At 39.9% G+C, this 13752-nt stretch overlaps 2 protein-coding genes across 2 annotated transcripts in view; one reads left to right on the forward strand and one right to left on the reverse strand.

The window, feature by feature from the left end:
• The window catches only part of cttnbp2nlb (CTTNBP2 N-terminal like b), a 28904-nt gene extending 23312 nt beyond the window's left edge, over positions 1–5592 (forward strand). The window contains exons 4-5 of the mRNA XM_048209757.1: positions 277–384; positions 1567–5592. Of these exons, the coding sequence (XP_048065714.1) occupies positions 277–384; positions 1567–2871 (1413 nt within the window). The 3' untranslated portion in view covers positions 2872–5592. The remainder of the gene's footprint in view (positions 1–276; positions 385–1566) is intronic.
• A 25-nt stretch (positions 5593–5617) lies between these two features.
• On the reverse strand, positions 5618–12557 carry capza1b (capping actin protein of muscle Z-line subunit alpha 1b). Its single transcript, XM_048209758.1, has 10 exons — positions 12407–12557; positions 9333–9396; positions 8767–8818; positions 8604–8667; positions 8107–8313; positions 7885–7964; positions 6892–6970; positions 6739–6810; positions 6565–6627; positions 5618–6466 (listed from the first exon to the last, which is right to left on the reverse strand). The coding sequence occupies exons 1-10, from the start codon at positions 12443–12445 to the stop codon at positions 6326–6328; spliced, it is 861 nt and encodes a 286-aa protein (XP_048065715.1). The 5' UTR covers positions 12446–12557; the 3' UTR covers positions 5618–6325.
• Positions 12558–13752: the final 1195 nt, after the last annotated feature.

Below are 13752 nucleotides of genomic sequence, written 5' to 3' on the forward strand. Positions count from 1 at the left end.
GTTGTTAGTGTTTTTTAGGTCAGTGTGTTGTGAATGAAATGTGTGTTTTCTGAATGAGAATTGTTGCCAGTGTTATGTTGGTCTGAGTGAGTTTTGTAGGTGAGATTAACTGTTTGGCCAACATTCATGCTGGTTATGCAGACTGTGTGAAGAGTTTTGAAAATGTGGTTTCGGTATTGAACAATGCTAGTTAGCAACTGAAAAAAACTGTAAGATGATGCAGTCATGATTAGTCATTTTTCTTGTCCTGATGTTTGAATGTGTGTGTACCTGCAGGTAATAGCTGATTTAGAAGAAGAGAAACGACGACGTGCTCAAGACGCTGCTGCGGGTGATGACATCACTGCCATGCTGGAGAGGGAACGAGACAGACTACTGCAACAGGTAACCAGGCAACGGCACCAAAATACATATACACATGCACACACTGTACTATTATAAATACATCTTAAACTTCAAAATAAAAGCAACCACGGCACTCTGTGCCAGAGGATTTTGTGTGGCTCTGTTGTGTAACAGTGTTAGTGCAGGTCCTTGTTTTTAAGAGGAAAGGCTGCATTGTTTTTATTAACTGTGGGGCAGGAGAGTCCATCTGCCTGTGTGTGTGTGTGTGTGTGTGTGTGTGTGTGTGTGTGAAGACATTGTTTGTTTGTGTTTTTATAGGGTTAGGATAAGGTGATATTATGGTCAAAGTACAGACTGTACAGTATTATGTAAAAGCCCTTCCTGCCCTGCCCTGGGTTTTCCTTACAAGCACACACACTGTCTTATTCTGGATGCCATGTCTCTCACATTCTGCAGCTCATAGGGGCCTGAAGTACTTTCACTGCAGTGAACAACCTGCTTTATTTCATTAACTTATGTTACAGCTGTAAGTAAACACATTCCAACACTAACACAGATACGTGATAGCACAATATAAATAATGCATGTATGTATGTATATACATACATAGCTAATGAAGTTTGTGGGGATTGTGACATCAGATATCTAAAAGATATTTTGTTTTGTTTGAGGCAGGAAGAATCAAGTAAACAAGATGTCCTCTAGAACAGGGGTCTCCAAACTCCTGGAGGGCCAGTGTCCTGCAGAGTTTAGCTCCAAGTTGCCTCAACACACCTGCCTGGAAGTTTGCCTAGTGAGTATGCCTAATGAGACCTTTATTAGCTGGTTCAGATGTGTTTAATTGGGGTTGGAGATAAACTTTTTAGGACATTGGCCCTCCAGGACTGAGTTTGGAGACCTCTGCTTTAGAACAGGGGTGTCTAATCCTGCTCCTGGTGGGCCACTGTCTTGCAAAGTTTAGCTCCAACCCCAATTACAAAACACCTGAAACAACTAATCAAGGTCTTACTAGGCATACTAGAAACTTCTAGGCGGGTGTGTTGAGGCAACTTGGAGATAAACTCTGCAGGACACTGGCCCTCCAGGACCGAGTTTGGACACCCCTGCTCTAGAACAATAGTACTGTATATTGCCTGCTATCTATATAATGTTATTTCTATTGTCACTCTACTAGCTTCTTTGAATTTTTAAAGTGACATCGCTTGCTTTTCTTCTTCACAGCTGGAGTTTGAGAAGGCTCAAGTACAGAGTTTAGAACGTGAGAGGTCAGTTCTGTCAAATCAAGCTGAGGAAGATTTAGCACAGCAGCAGCAGTTATCCTCGACACTGGCTAAAGAATGTCAGAAGGCTACAGCACGGGCAGAGGAGGAGAGCCAGCGTGTTGCAGACCTCAGCCGCCAACTGGAACAGGAGAGCAGTACCATCGAAATCCTAAAGCGAGAGCTTGAAAACGAACACGCTCGTGCTCAGCAGATAGAGGCGAGAGCTGAGAAAAAGCTGGCTGAATTTGATACCGAGCACGAGCAGATGAGAGGGAAACTACTGAAGGAAGAAAAACGATATCAAGAGCTTTTGGAGCAGTTCAATAGTCTAAAGAAAGAGTTGGATGAAATGAAAGAAAGAGAAAAGGCAAGGCTGGAAAAGGATAATGAAGAAAAGGACAAAATCCCACAAAAAGCAACTTCAGGTATCATGCCTCCTCTTAGTCAAACAGAAGTTGATGGCAAACCTGTTGGATCTAAATCATCTCCTCAACACAAACAAAATGGTCAACACACTCCCAGAGAACCAGAGTCTCCAGCAGAAGAGAGGTGTAAGGAAGGGGGATTGGCGGACAATGGGATAATGCTCCCTGGAGGAAGTGGGGCATTACAGTGTCTCTCCCCCAGCAGTCCTGCCTCATCCTCTCTTAGCTCATCTCCTTGCTCTTCCCCTGTATTGACCAAGCGTCTGGCCTCTATAGGTTGCTCTAGTCCGACCTATCCCTCTTCTTACCAGGCCAGCATCAACCAACGATTCCAAGCAGCACGCCATAAGTTTCAGCAACAAGCTGAGGTAGACCAGCAACACGGAGGAGCTGTTGTCCATTCGCCCCGAGACCTCTCTCCTACTGCCGCCACTCCTGCCACTCCTCCTCCAGACAATTCTACTGCAAAGCAGATTGCCCGCAACACTGTCACTCAGGTGCTGTCACGGTTCACGAGCCAACAAACAGCAAGTAAACTCCCTCCGTCCAACAGCTCACCCTTTGGCACTGATTACCGCAACCTGGCTGCTGCCTCCTCGCCCACAGGGAAGAGCCCAGGGATTCTCTCTCCAGGGATCCGGTCACCAATAATTCCTAGGACGGAGAAGATTCATCCACCTCCTGTTCCCCCCAAAAAGCAGGGGGTCAACCAGTCTCCTAACTCACCGGTTCCTTCTGGCAGGGCCAGCCACTTCCCCGAGCTCTCTGGGAGCTGTGGTCTCACCAGTGGTCAGGAAGATGCTAAAGAGCTTGACTTGGTCATGTCGTCATCTAGTTAACCAGCCTAGAGTCCACAACCGATCCTTAGCCTTTTTCACTCCATTCCCTCCCGTGGCATCTAAAGCACTCTCTGTGAACCTCAAGGTTGACTTCTTTGATTATTTTCACCCTGATTGTGTGAGTTATAGTTGTTGATTCTTATCCTCAAGTACCCCATTTTGGATGTCTCCTTTATCTTACACAGTTCAGGCCTTGTAACCTCTACTAATGAGCTGATGTGTTAAATAGGAAAGACATCCAGATTGTTCAGTGCTATGATACTCCAAGGCTGAGAACCATTGGTCTTGTACAGGGGTAGCCAACCCTGATAATGGAGAGCTACAATTCCTGCAGAATTTTGCTCTAACTTTAATCCATCACACCTAAACCATCTTAGAATTACTTGAAGATTTAAAGGCAGGTTGTTTTGGAGCAGGGTTGGAACTGAACTTTTCAGGAAGGAAGCAAAAGGGTTTCTCTCTAGAAGCAGGTTTGGCTACCCCAGTCTAGTGTACCTTCCCCCAACCTAAGGGTGTCCAACTGTGCTTTTGGAGGGTCCTCCCTAATTAAACACCTGAACCAGTTAATTGAGGCCTTCAGAATTGCGAGAAAGGTCCAGGTGGGTGTGTTGGAGCATGTTTGAGGTAAACTCCATACAAAGGTGGTCCTCCAGGAGCAGGATTAAACTTTCCTGCTTTATCCACACTGGACTGGTCTCTCAGATGTGCGCTCAGAGGTGATGCCCCACTGAAAACCTTTGGTATCCCAGAACAAACCTTTAATCTGAGCCTAACCCATCCAAACTGTCAAATTTTGAAAGGAAACTGTCAACTTAACCAACCTATCAAATACTGCTCCTATAAGATTAAATCTATTTAAATGCTTTTTAAACTCCCTTTTTAATATTTTATTGTTTTTATTTTTACAAGAAAGATTTTTATTTATATTAATAATGTTATTTGTTATTAGTCCATTCCTGATGACCTGCACAGATAAAAACTGAAGTATATAAAGTAAAAATATGTTATGAAATCAAGCAAATGCAATACTGATTAACCAAGTCTTCAATTAATCTGTCAGTCTTGTGCTACTAATGAGAAAATTCTCAATCTGTCTTGATGTGTCTGGTGAATGTGTGATGTTTAATATTAAGTTTATGGTAAAATGTATAAACCGTTGGCTTTCTGTTGAGCGGTCATATGATATGATGTGCAGGTGCTGTTCTTGAGTCAAAGTCGAAATTAACTACTGGAGATACTTTGAAGAACTGATATGAAGCGGTCATGGAAAACCTCTGTCCTACTGTATTGCACCATGACTACATCGTCCTCTAGTGTCAATCTGAAGTGCTGCTCAGGAAGCTGCCGTCTGGTGGTGTTAAAAACCAGCCAAACCAGAATACATTCTCTATAAATGAGGGTTAAAATGCTTGTCTATATGCCACACATATTCTCAGACATTGTTAAAATGATTGTAAACAATATTTAGAATCAAGTCAAAATGTTCTATGAATGCATTTCTGGATCTAATAACATGCCTTGATATATATTACTCCATCATTGCTCTTAATATTATGTTTATACTGGGCAGCCTTGTATTTAAAAATTGAATCTTAATTGAATACTTGGTAGAAACCATAGCACCAGTTTACATGATTAACAACCATGGTAAAAGCACAAATGAGTTAATGTCATCATTTAATGACGTTTTTTTCTTACCTGCGTCCTCTTTTGACCTTTAAATTTTATATGAAAATAGAAATTATTTTGTGTGTGTAAAAATTTTGATGCATGAAGGTATTGCTCACGTGAATGCAGCATACAGTCTTAACTTGCTTAGGAGAAAAATTATGCTGTTTTTATAAGTAAATGTGATGCATGCATCTATCTTCCTAGGTTTCAGCTGCTCTATGGTCATTTACTTTTCTGTTTTTAAATACCTCACCATTTCTCCTACTGTATTGAAACCTTTTCAAATAGCAGTTTAGATTTTTTTACTACTGGAATGTCTTTTGTTTGTTTTTTTGCTTCCGAAACTGAACCAGAAATTTTATATTTCTACCTGGGACTTGCAAAGACCAGTTTCTGAATTTTTAGTTATTTGTATGAAAATACAGTTTGTTAAATTAGTTGCATTTTTCCAGATGATTTTTACAGCTTGTTAGGTGAATTTATGACTGTACTTTTCCCTTAGCTAATAAAAGGTTTTTTGAAGTTTACTCGGTTTTTTATATATATATATATATACACACACAATCGACATTGATTATCGTTAATATATGTCAACCTGAGAACATCACTACAAATAAAAAAGTAGAATCTGCACAGACTTAAGCTACAAATACAACAGTTGATTTACAAAGTAAAAGTTCAGCAGTAACCATATAGTCATTTTGGTGCCATTTACTGTGAGTAGACGTTACTTTTGCATGATTTAAAATCTGAAAAAATAAATGTTATGAGAGACAGAGAATATGCTAGTTTACATGATGGGTGTATGTTACAGAGAATCTTTGATGGAACATTAAAGACAAACAAGACTAAGTTCAATGTGAAAACAGTGTGGCAGAAACATGCAACTGCAACACTGATGGAGCCCTCAGTACTCAGTAGTACAGAGACTCAGATTTACTGTGTGGGTTTTGTTTTTGTCGCACAACAGACTGTGGATACCCCAAATACATCACAAATATCTGTAACAGACAGTCTGAACCACTATATCTGAAAACAATTCAACTGGTGTGTAAATATAAAAATCAAGACTTAATTTGGATGTCTTTGCCACCAAAGAGGGTTATCCATGGATTTATTTATTTTGTATTTTTTGGTTATTAAACCATTTTAGTTTAGCAGACTGTGAGTCACTGTTAGACAAAGATACGGAGAGAGCAGTTAAGACAGATGGCCATCCCAAATCCAGACATACAGCCCATTACCCTCCTCTCCCAACCCCTTCTTTTCCGTTACAGCCTGGAGAGTTGAAGACAGGGCAGCAGGACATCTCATCTCTCCAGGCTGTCAGTAGGCAGAGGAAGAGGAAGGTGGGGTTGTCGCCTGATTGAGGTTTGGAGATACAGTGAGTGAGGCATTACTTATCCACTGTTTTAAAACACAAAACCGTTTGCACAAGTATTGCAGCTGTCACAGTTCACAAAAAAAAAAAGACAAAAGTCAAAACAATACAAACTCTTTGAGTGACTTGCGAGAGGGTAAATGAGAAAAAAGCAATAATTGCCGATAATTTAGATCCACGATTCCCTCCAAGTTCTCATCTAAACCTCTTCCACAGCTGAGACCCATCAAAGTCCATTAATGACAGAAAGTTGAATGAAATCGCATCCTCTTTTTAAAGTTTTTTGACTTTTTTTTTTTTTTACATTTTCATTTTTTGGAGACTTCGCGCTGAGAGAACGGCATGTGGTGTTCTGAGAGCCGGCTCCGCTTTTGAACAGAAGGAAGAGGAACCGGGGCGGTTCTAAGCGTTTTGCATCTCTTTGCCGATCTTGTAGCTGAGGATCTTGTTCCAGTCAATCTTGGTGCGAGTGACGGGCAGCTGTCTGCGGAGAGCTTTGAAGGTGGTGTCTGACATTGTCTGGTAGTTCTCACTGATAGCCGTCTGGAGAGTAACATTTATTAGGGATGTACAAGTCACATAAAACAATGAATATTCATATTAAAAAAAATGTACATATGTTAATCACATCAAATTCTCACCTGGTAATCATTTTCAGCATTTTCAATGATTTTTACAAATTCCTTGGCAGCCTGGGATTCATTCTAGGGATAAAAAGGTAGGAATTTCCTTAAAATCTTCTTGGAAATCTTATGCATTAACCAAACTTAAAAAAAAACACTTTTTTATGTGAATAAATGTATCTATTTACTTACTTGAACTACAATGGAGTCCTCCACCTCCTTATGGCTCACCAGTTGAACATTACCATCCTCATAATAATGCACCTGTAGGAAACCAAATTATCACAAACTCTTGACCGTCACACTTTCTTCTCACCCCCACTATTCTAGTCTGTCAAGTCTCACCTGGATCTTCAATACTCCCACCACCTGAGCTGATGATTGACTAATGGTGAATTTCCACTCTGACCTGCACCGGCCATTCCTGACAAAAGAGAATAAACAGATGATAATATCATCAGAGAGTCGAGGTACAATCAGACCATTCTGAATCACTGCTGAATCACACAACTTCAGTCTAGAATTGTTTAGTTCAACCCTGCCTGTAGTAAAGTGACTCACAAAGATTTTGGAACAGAATTATAGAACTAAGGGCAGAAATTTTGACCAAATTTTTGTAAGATAATGTAGTCTGCTGATCATAAATCGCAAAACAGAAAAAAGTTCGTAAATCAATCTTTTATTACCTTGAAGAGGTTTATTTACCAAAAATGACAGATGGCTGTACATTATCCCACTTATTAAACAGTTATTTAACAAACTCACTACTATTCAAAAGTTTGGGATTAGTAGGTTGTGTATTTTTTAAAAGAAATTAATACCTTTTATTCAGCAAGAATGTGTTAAATTGATCAAAAGTGACAGTAAAGACTCGTGTTAAACACAAATTCTATTTCAAATAAACGCTGTTCTTTTGAACTTTCTATTTATCCCACAAAAATTAAGCAGCACCAGTTTTCAGCAGCGAAACTGCTATCACAGGAATAAGTTACATTTTAAAATATATTAAAATAGAAAACAGTTAAAATTGTAATATTTCACAATATTACTGTTTTACTGTATTTTGATCACCTAAATGCAGTCTTGAGAATAATTTAAAAGAAGTTTCTTATGATCATCAACTTTTTTGTACCATAGTGTAAAACAAATTAATTGATATGAAATACTGATATGAGTTCAAATTAATTTATTATATGAGATGAAAGAGACTTTAAAGTAACATTGTAGGAAATCAGTTGCCACATTATATGACAATATTTAAATGCTGTGACTAACCAATCAGAATTAAGTATTCCAGAGAGCTGTCTATAAGCACATAAATCACTGAACATTACTCACCAAAAGTTTTTGGGCTCAAACTTATGACCCTCAATACAAGCAATGATTGTTTGCTGACCGTCAACAGTTTTCCCATACACCTGCAGCAGAAACAATAGTGTCCAAATGAGCATGATTTCAGAAATAATGACTGCAATGCATAAATGTAAATGTGACAAGTGCTAACGGAAAATCTATGAAATCATATTATCCTGTTGAGATTCCCATGGGAAAAACGTGTACCGTGCAGACTCCACTGGGATAGTGCTCCTTCACATAAGCACTGAGCGCTTCATCACAGGCGTCTCTCCAGGACCGGAGGGCGGTCTCTCCCTCGTAGGACTGAGGATCGCTTGCTTCCTTTCGGAGGTGATCGAAACGGAATGAAACCCGCTTCCGTGGGTCGAAGAACCGTCCCTGACCCAGATCTCCATGCTCGGTGATCAGAACCTGCAGGAACAGGATGTCCCTTGCTCTTTAGACAGAATTAATCACACTCAGAGCTCTACAGCCATCCTCACGCAGCAGCAAACACTCACGGTACAATGACCACACCTGCCCTAATCACACACACAAAGTACACACAGATCTCCAGAGAGCAGAGTTTACACCCAGCTTGAATAAATAATGTGTCAACAGTGTGCTCTCAATTCAACACTAACACAGAGTCTTAGGGCAGCACAGGAACTAAACCGAAACTGAATCTGTGAGTCTGAACTGCAATCAAATCATGAACCTACCAACTCCTCACTACCGTCCAGTTTGACAGGTGTGAACTGATCCATGTTATACTGAGCAAAGGCACTGTGAAACAGAGAAAGAAACAATGCAGCACAAACTTTAAACTACACACGGATCCATCTGGTCATAACATGAGACACACAGATATGCAAAATAACTTACTGTGCTGCCCCTTCCCGAAGGAGGTTGTCATTGTTGAGGAGAAGTCGCACATCTACAGTACAAAAACACAAAGATTAAAAAACATTCACAAACCTGGTGGAATATAAAACATAAAACTGGTAAAATATAAAAAGCGAGAGAGCAGCAATGAGGAACAGACAATTAAACTGCAAGAGAGCAATGCATTGTGAAGGGGGTGCAAAAATAAATAAATAAACATCAAACAGCTCCCCGTGTCTCCCCAAGCACCATCTCATGTATATTTTTCTTTTTACTTTCTGTGCAAATCAGTAAAAATGATCACAACACTTTCCTCCATGTTGTTTGAAGATGGTGTCAAAAATCAAATCTATTAGCGCTACTAGTGCAAGTCTGAGAGATATTCTGAGATTGTAGCTTCAGTTGGAGATAATAATCTTGTAATTCACGCATATGGTCTGCTGTCAGGCTTAGTGTGTGCACCCACATGACAGAAAACAAGAAACTGTACATTACTGTTTTTTAAATGTTTTTGAAAAAAGTCTCTTATGCTCACCCAGAACTGAACAGCTTAAAATGACACTCACCATTGAACACTTCATTGAATTCTCCAGGGGGAGCGTGGGTCACGAAGTTAGCTGCGATGCGGACCTGCAGAAATAACACATAATAAATTATGAGCGGGCACATATTTGTCTTACTAAAACACGGTGGCTTCAGCACTACTGAATCACAGCCAGTTTACAGCGGGTGACTCCAGAGCTCAAATTACCCCATATATAACCCCCCGTAACACTTCAATAACATGCACCAATAAGATCTCAACAATACACAAAAACGTCCAAAAACACACCACTTAGCACATAAACACTGTGTTAATACTTCAAAACCACATCACCCACAGAAATAAATGTCCAAAAACATCTCACTCAAACCTAACAGCTTATTCCTGGCCTCTCAAACTTGTTTCAGACCAGGACAATTTTACATCAGATCTGCTGTGTGCTATTAAAATGAAAGTTCACTGAAATAAAATGTTTTTAAGAATGCACTTTAATTGTTTTTGTCCATATAATAGAAGTCAATGATAAGGCTGCATGATTTGGAGGTTAAAAACAAATCGAATTGTGATTTTTCTGAGAAATATTGCAACAACGAATTAAAAATATGATTAAAAAAAAAAAACTCCAGGTTTGCTGTGCTTGTTTGTAGAGCTGCACAATTTGGTCCAAAATTGTGTGATTATCAATATTATTATTATTAAAACAAACAAAATAAACATTACTATAGTAAAATTTCACTATTTTACAACATTTAAAACAACGTTGGACACCACTGACATTCATTGTTTTAAAGGAACACTCCACTTTTTTTGAAAATAGGCTCATTTTTCAACTCCTCTAGAGTTAAACAGTTGATTTTTACCGTTTTTGAATCCATTCAGCCGATCTCCAGGTCTGGCGGTAGCACTTTAGCTGCAGCTTAGCATAGTTCATTGAATCTGATTAGACCGTTAGCATCTCACTCAAAAATTACCAAAGAGTTTTGATGTTTTTCCTATTTAAAACTTGACTCTTCAGTAGTTACATCGTGTACCAAGACCGAAGGAAAATGAAAAATTGCGATTTTCTAGGCCGATATGGTTAGGAACTATATTTTCATTTTGGCGTAATAATCAAGGAACTTTGTTGCCGTACCATGAGTGCAGCAGGCGCAATGATATTACGCAGTGCCTGAAAATTAGGTCTCTGCGGAACGAAAGTGGGTTTTTCTGTATTTGTGGGTGTTTTCAAACTGGTGGGTGTTTATATATCATGCAATGAAAATGATCCCCTTCACCCAACCCCACCCCTAAACCCTACCCACACTCTGACGTGGGCAAATCAGGTTACACTCTCAAAAACGCCCCTCTGTTTATGGCCTCGCCCATCAATCATTAATGACCTGTACTTGGAAAATAGGCTACCTGCAACTCAGCAAATACACAAACTCAGTGCCGGTCAAGTTGGAGGTTATCTAGCTGGGGACTATTTTCAGGCGCTGCGTAATATCATTGCGCCTGCTGCACCCATGGTACTGCAGCAAAGTTCCTTGATTATTACGCTCGAATGAGAGTATAGTTCCTAGCCATATCAGTCTAGAAAATCGCAACTTTTCATTTTCCCTCAGTCTTAATACACGATGTAACTACAGAAGAGTCAAGTTTTAAATAGGAAAAACATCAAAACTCTTTGGTCGTTTTTGAGCGAGATGCTAACGGTCTAATCAGATTCAATGATTTATGCTAAGCTGTTGCTAAAGTGCTACAGCCACACCCGGAGATCGCCTGAATGGATTCGAAAACGGTAAAACTCAATTGTTTAACTCTGGGGGAGTTGGAAAAAGAGCCTATTTTCAAAAAAGTGGAGAGTTCCTTTAACCAAAAAATAAAAAATAAAAAAATTGATGTGATCCACAGAAAAAAAAGTCATTACAGGTTTGGGAAGACATGATTTTCATTTTTGGTTGAACTCTTGTCTCTTACAAGTGTAATGAAACAATATTCATTCACATAAACAGAACTAACATTTACTTTAAAGCAACTTTCACTGATCACACAAAGCATACAGCTTATGTATTTTGAACCCACTGACAGGAGGGGTGCAAATGTCTGACCACCAAAACATTTAATGAAGAGAAGGGAAAGACATTAACATAAAGGGAATCATCTGGTGATAATCGGTCTCATTACCATCTCATGTGGTCTGGCTGGGGAAGTCAGCTAAGCCTGTAACTCAAAGCTCTGACAGTATGCAGAAAATGACCACATGTAATTAAAGGGGAAGAAAATATGTAGCGGTTAAATGCAGCTTTTTACTGATAGAGACAGAAGGAAAATGAGCACGAATAAATCAGTCGCCACTGGCCTGCACCATATGAAACTCAAAACTACTGTCAAAGTGACAGAACATATAATTGACAGTCTCGGTCACCTTTTACTTTTAATATATGGAAAAATATGCGATTAAAAGTAAACGGTGACGAGACTAACATTCTGTTTTTCACTACAAAAACAACACTAGGGAGTATCAATGATGACAGAATTGTCATTTTTGAGTCAACTATCCGCTCACACCTGCAGAGATTGCAGACTTCCACCCCAAAACACACCCGCTCTTGCGGTCGTAACTTCATCCGGCCGGGGTTTTCGGCTCAGATGGCTGTCGTGTCAGGCGGATCTGGCATCTGCTGTGCCACACATGTGTAACTCTACCGGAGCACGGCCCATTAAAGCCCGTCGGCTCGGTTCGGAGTGGGTGGATCTGCTGACATCTATTTCTGAACTCACTCTGACAGCTAACAGGCTAACAGCTGACGCTCACAACACTTCCACTAAAAACAACACGGCCATTTTGACTCTAACGTACAGCCAGAGACTTGTTAAAATACTGCTTGTTTGTTCGGTTTATCGCTGTTAAGTCAGGTCTCTGTGTTTAACGGGAGTGCAAAGCTGCGATTTCACTTCCTCACAAATTAGCACACGGCTAACCGGCTATACTACATCGCGCTCCTTCCGGGAAGCAGCTATTCATCCCTCTGCAAGCGGAGGACTTTAATATAAGGACATACGAGCGCATGTATTTGAGCGGTTTGTGAAAGTTAACTTTATGTTTATTTTTACCTTCTCCTCGTCTGAAAGCGGCTCCTCAAAGTCGGTCATCTTGGCTGTGGCGGAGCCTCACGCCGCGGCGCATGCTGGGTAGCGCGCGCTGTCACGCTCGTGACCATAATAGGGCAAAACGGAGTGCGAGCCACCGCCTCGCGCAGCTCCTGCTCCTGCTCTCCCCTCCCGCCTCCTCCGGTCTGATAATCAACTCGCGGAGTGGATATAAGGGGAGAATTAAGACTTCGAGTTGCACTTTATTAATAGGGATTATAATTCATACCGATGACTCGAATCTTTTGAATCAGTTCATCAAAACGATTCATTCACTGCTTCTTATAGTGGTCCTTCTGCAGGTTACAATGTTACGCCAGTAGGTGGCGACAAGTGAGCATGTTTTGTTACTGAATCTTTCACTCATCCGATTCTTTAAAGTCACATGAAGTCAAAAATGTACAGTTCTTAATTTTTAATGTAATATTGCAGTATGTTTACTGACACGAGGGCGGGACAACCTGTCATTGTCACCTGTCATGATGGGCAAAATCAAGCCCCACCCTACATTTGTTGTTGCTGTTGTTCGAGAAGCCATTTCACTCGAATATGTCACAACAGGGAAGAGAAAAGAGAGAATGGAACTTCTGTTTCTACTTTAAATAACACCAAATTGTCTTGAAAGAAGTTGTCTTATACTTTATTGAGAAAGTGTGTAAAAAACAAATAATACAAAACTGCATGGCATACTCCATAAATGTGCTGCATCTACTGACTGAAATATAAATTACTTGAGCTTTATAATATCCCAGGTGAAGTAGGCTACTTTATTGATTTGCATACAAATTAGCCAAATCATCAATATACAAATACACACACAAATTACAAAAATACATGGTCCCAAAATATGGTTAAGCAGGTACACATAGGCTACAAACATTATAATAAGGCTCCAGTAATGTTAATAAAAATAGTATTTACAGTAAAATAAAATGAATGGTTAGAAAGATAATTATTGACCAATCCCTTATGCAATTTTTCTGCTGTCCTACAGAGAGCATCGTTTATCTAACATTTGAACTGCTGTTCATTGTAAAAAAGAAAAAGAATAAAACTTTATTGGCCAGCAGATGGCGCCATTACTCTGCCGTTAACTGTGAGAAGCACCTTCACATCTAAAACAATAGAGGTGAAATCATTGCAGGCCAACAACATGCACATCTGGGGCCTGTTTTATTCTCAAGAAGATATTTGACACAGTAGGCATATCTACCTCACAATTCACTAATTCAAAAGGAGATAAATAGGACTTTTCTAACTTTGCCACCTGCTTCAGTATCTGCACATACACTCACATTTTTGTGAGTGGT

The sequence above is a fragment of the Megalobrama amblycephala genome, linkage group LG12 (genome assembly GCF_018812025.1).
Source record: "Megalobrama amblycephala isolate DHTTF-2021 linkage group LG12, ASM1881202v1, whole genome shotgun sequence".
In the NCBI taxonomy this organism is placed as follows: Eukaryota; Metazoa; Chordata; class Actinopteri; order Cypriniformes; family Xenocyprididae; genus Megalobrama; species Megalobrama amblycephala.

Bases quoted from the DNA above. Each gene is read 5' to 3' on its own strand.
- capza1b (XM_048209758.1), bottom strand. From the start codon at position 12,445: ATGACCGACTTTGAGGAGCCGCTTTCAGACGAGGAGAAG. The intron at 9,397-12,406 runs GTAAAAATAAAC...TTATTTCTGCAG, and splicing joins CGCTTTCAGACGAGGAGAAG to GTCCGCATCGCAGCTAACTT. The intron at 6,628-6,738 runs GTAAGTAAATAG...TTTTATCCCTAG, and splicing joins AGGACTCCATTGTAGTTCAA to AATGAATCCCAGGCTGCCAA.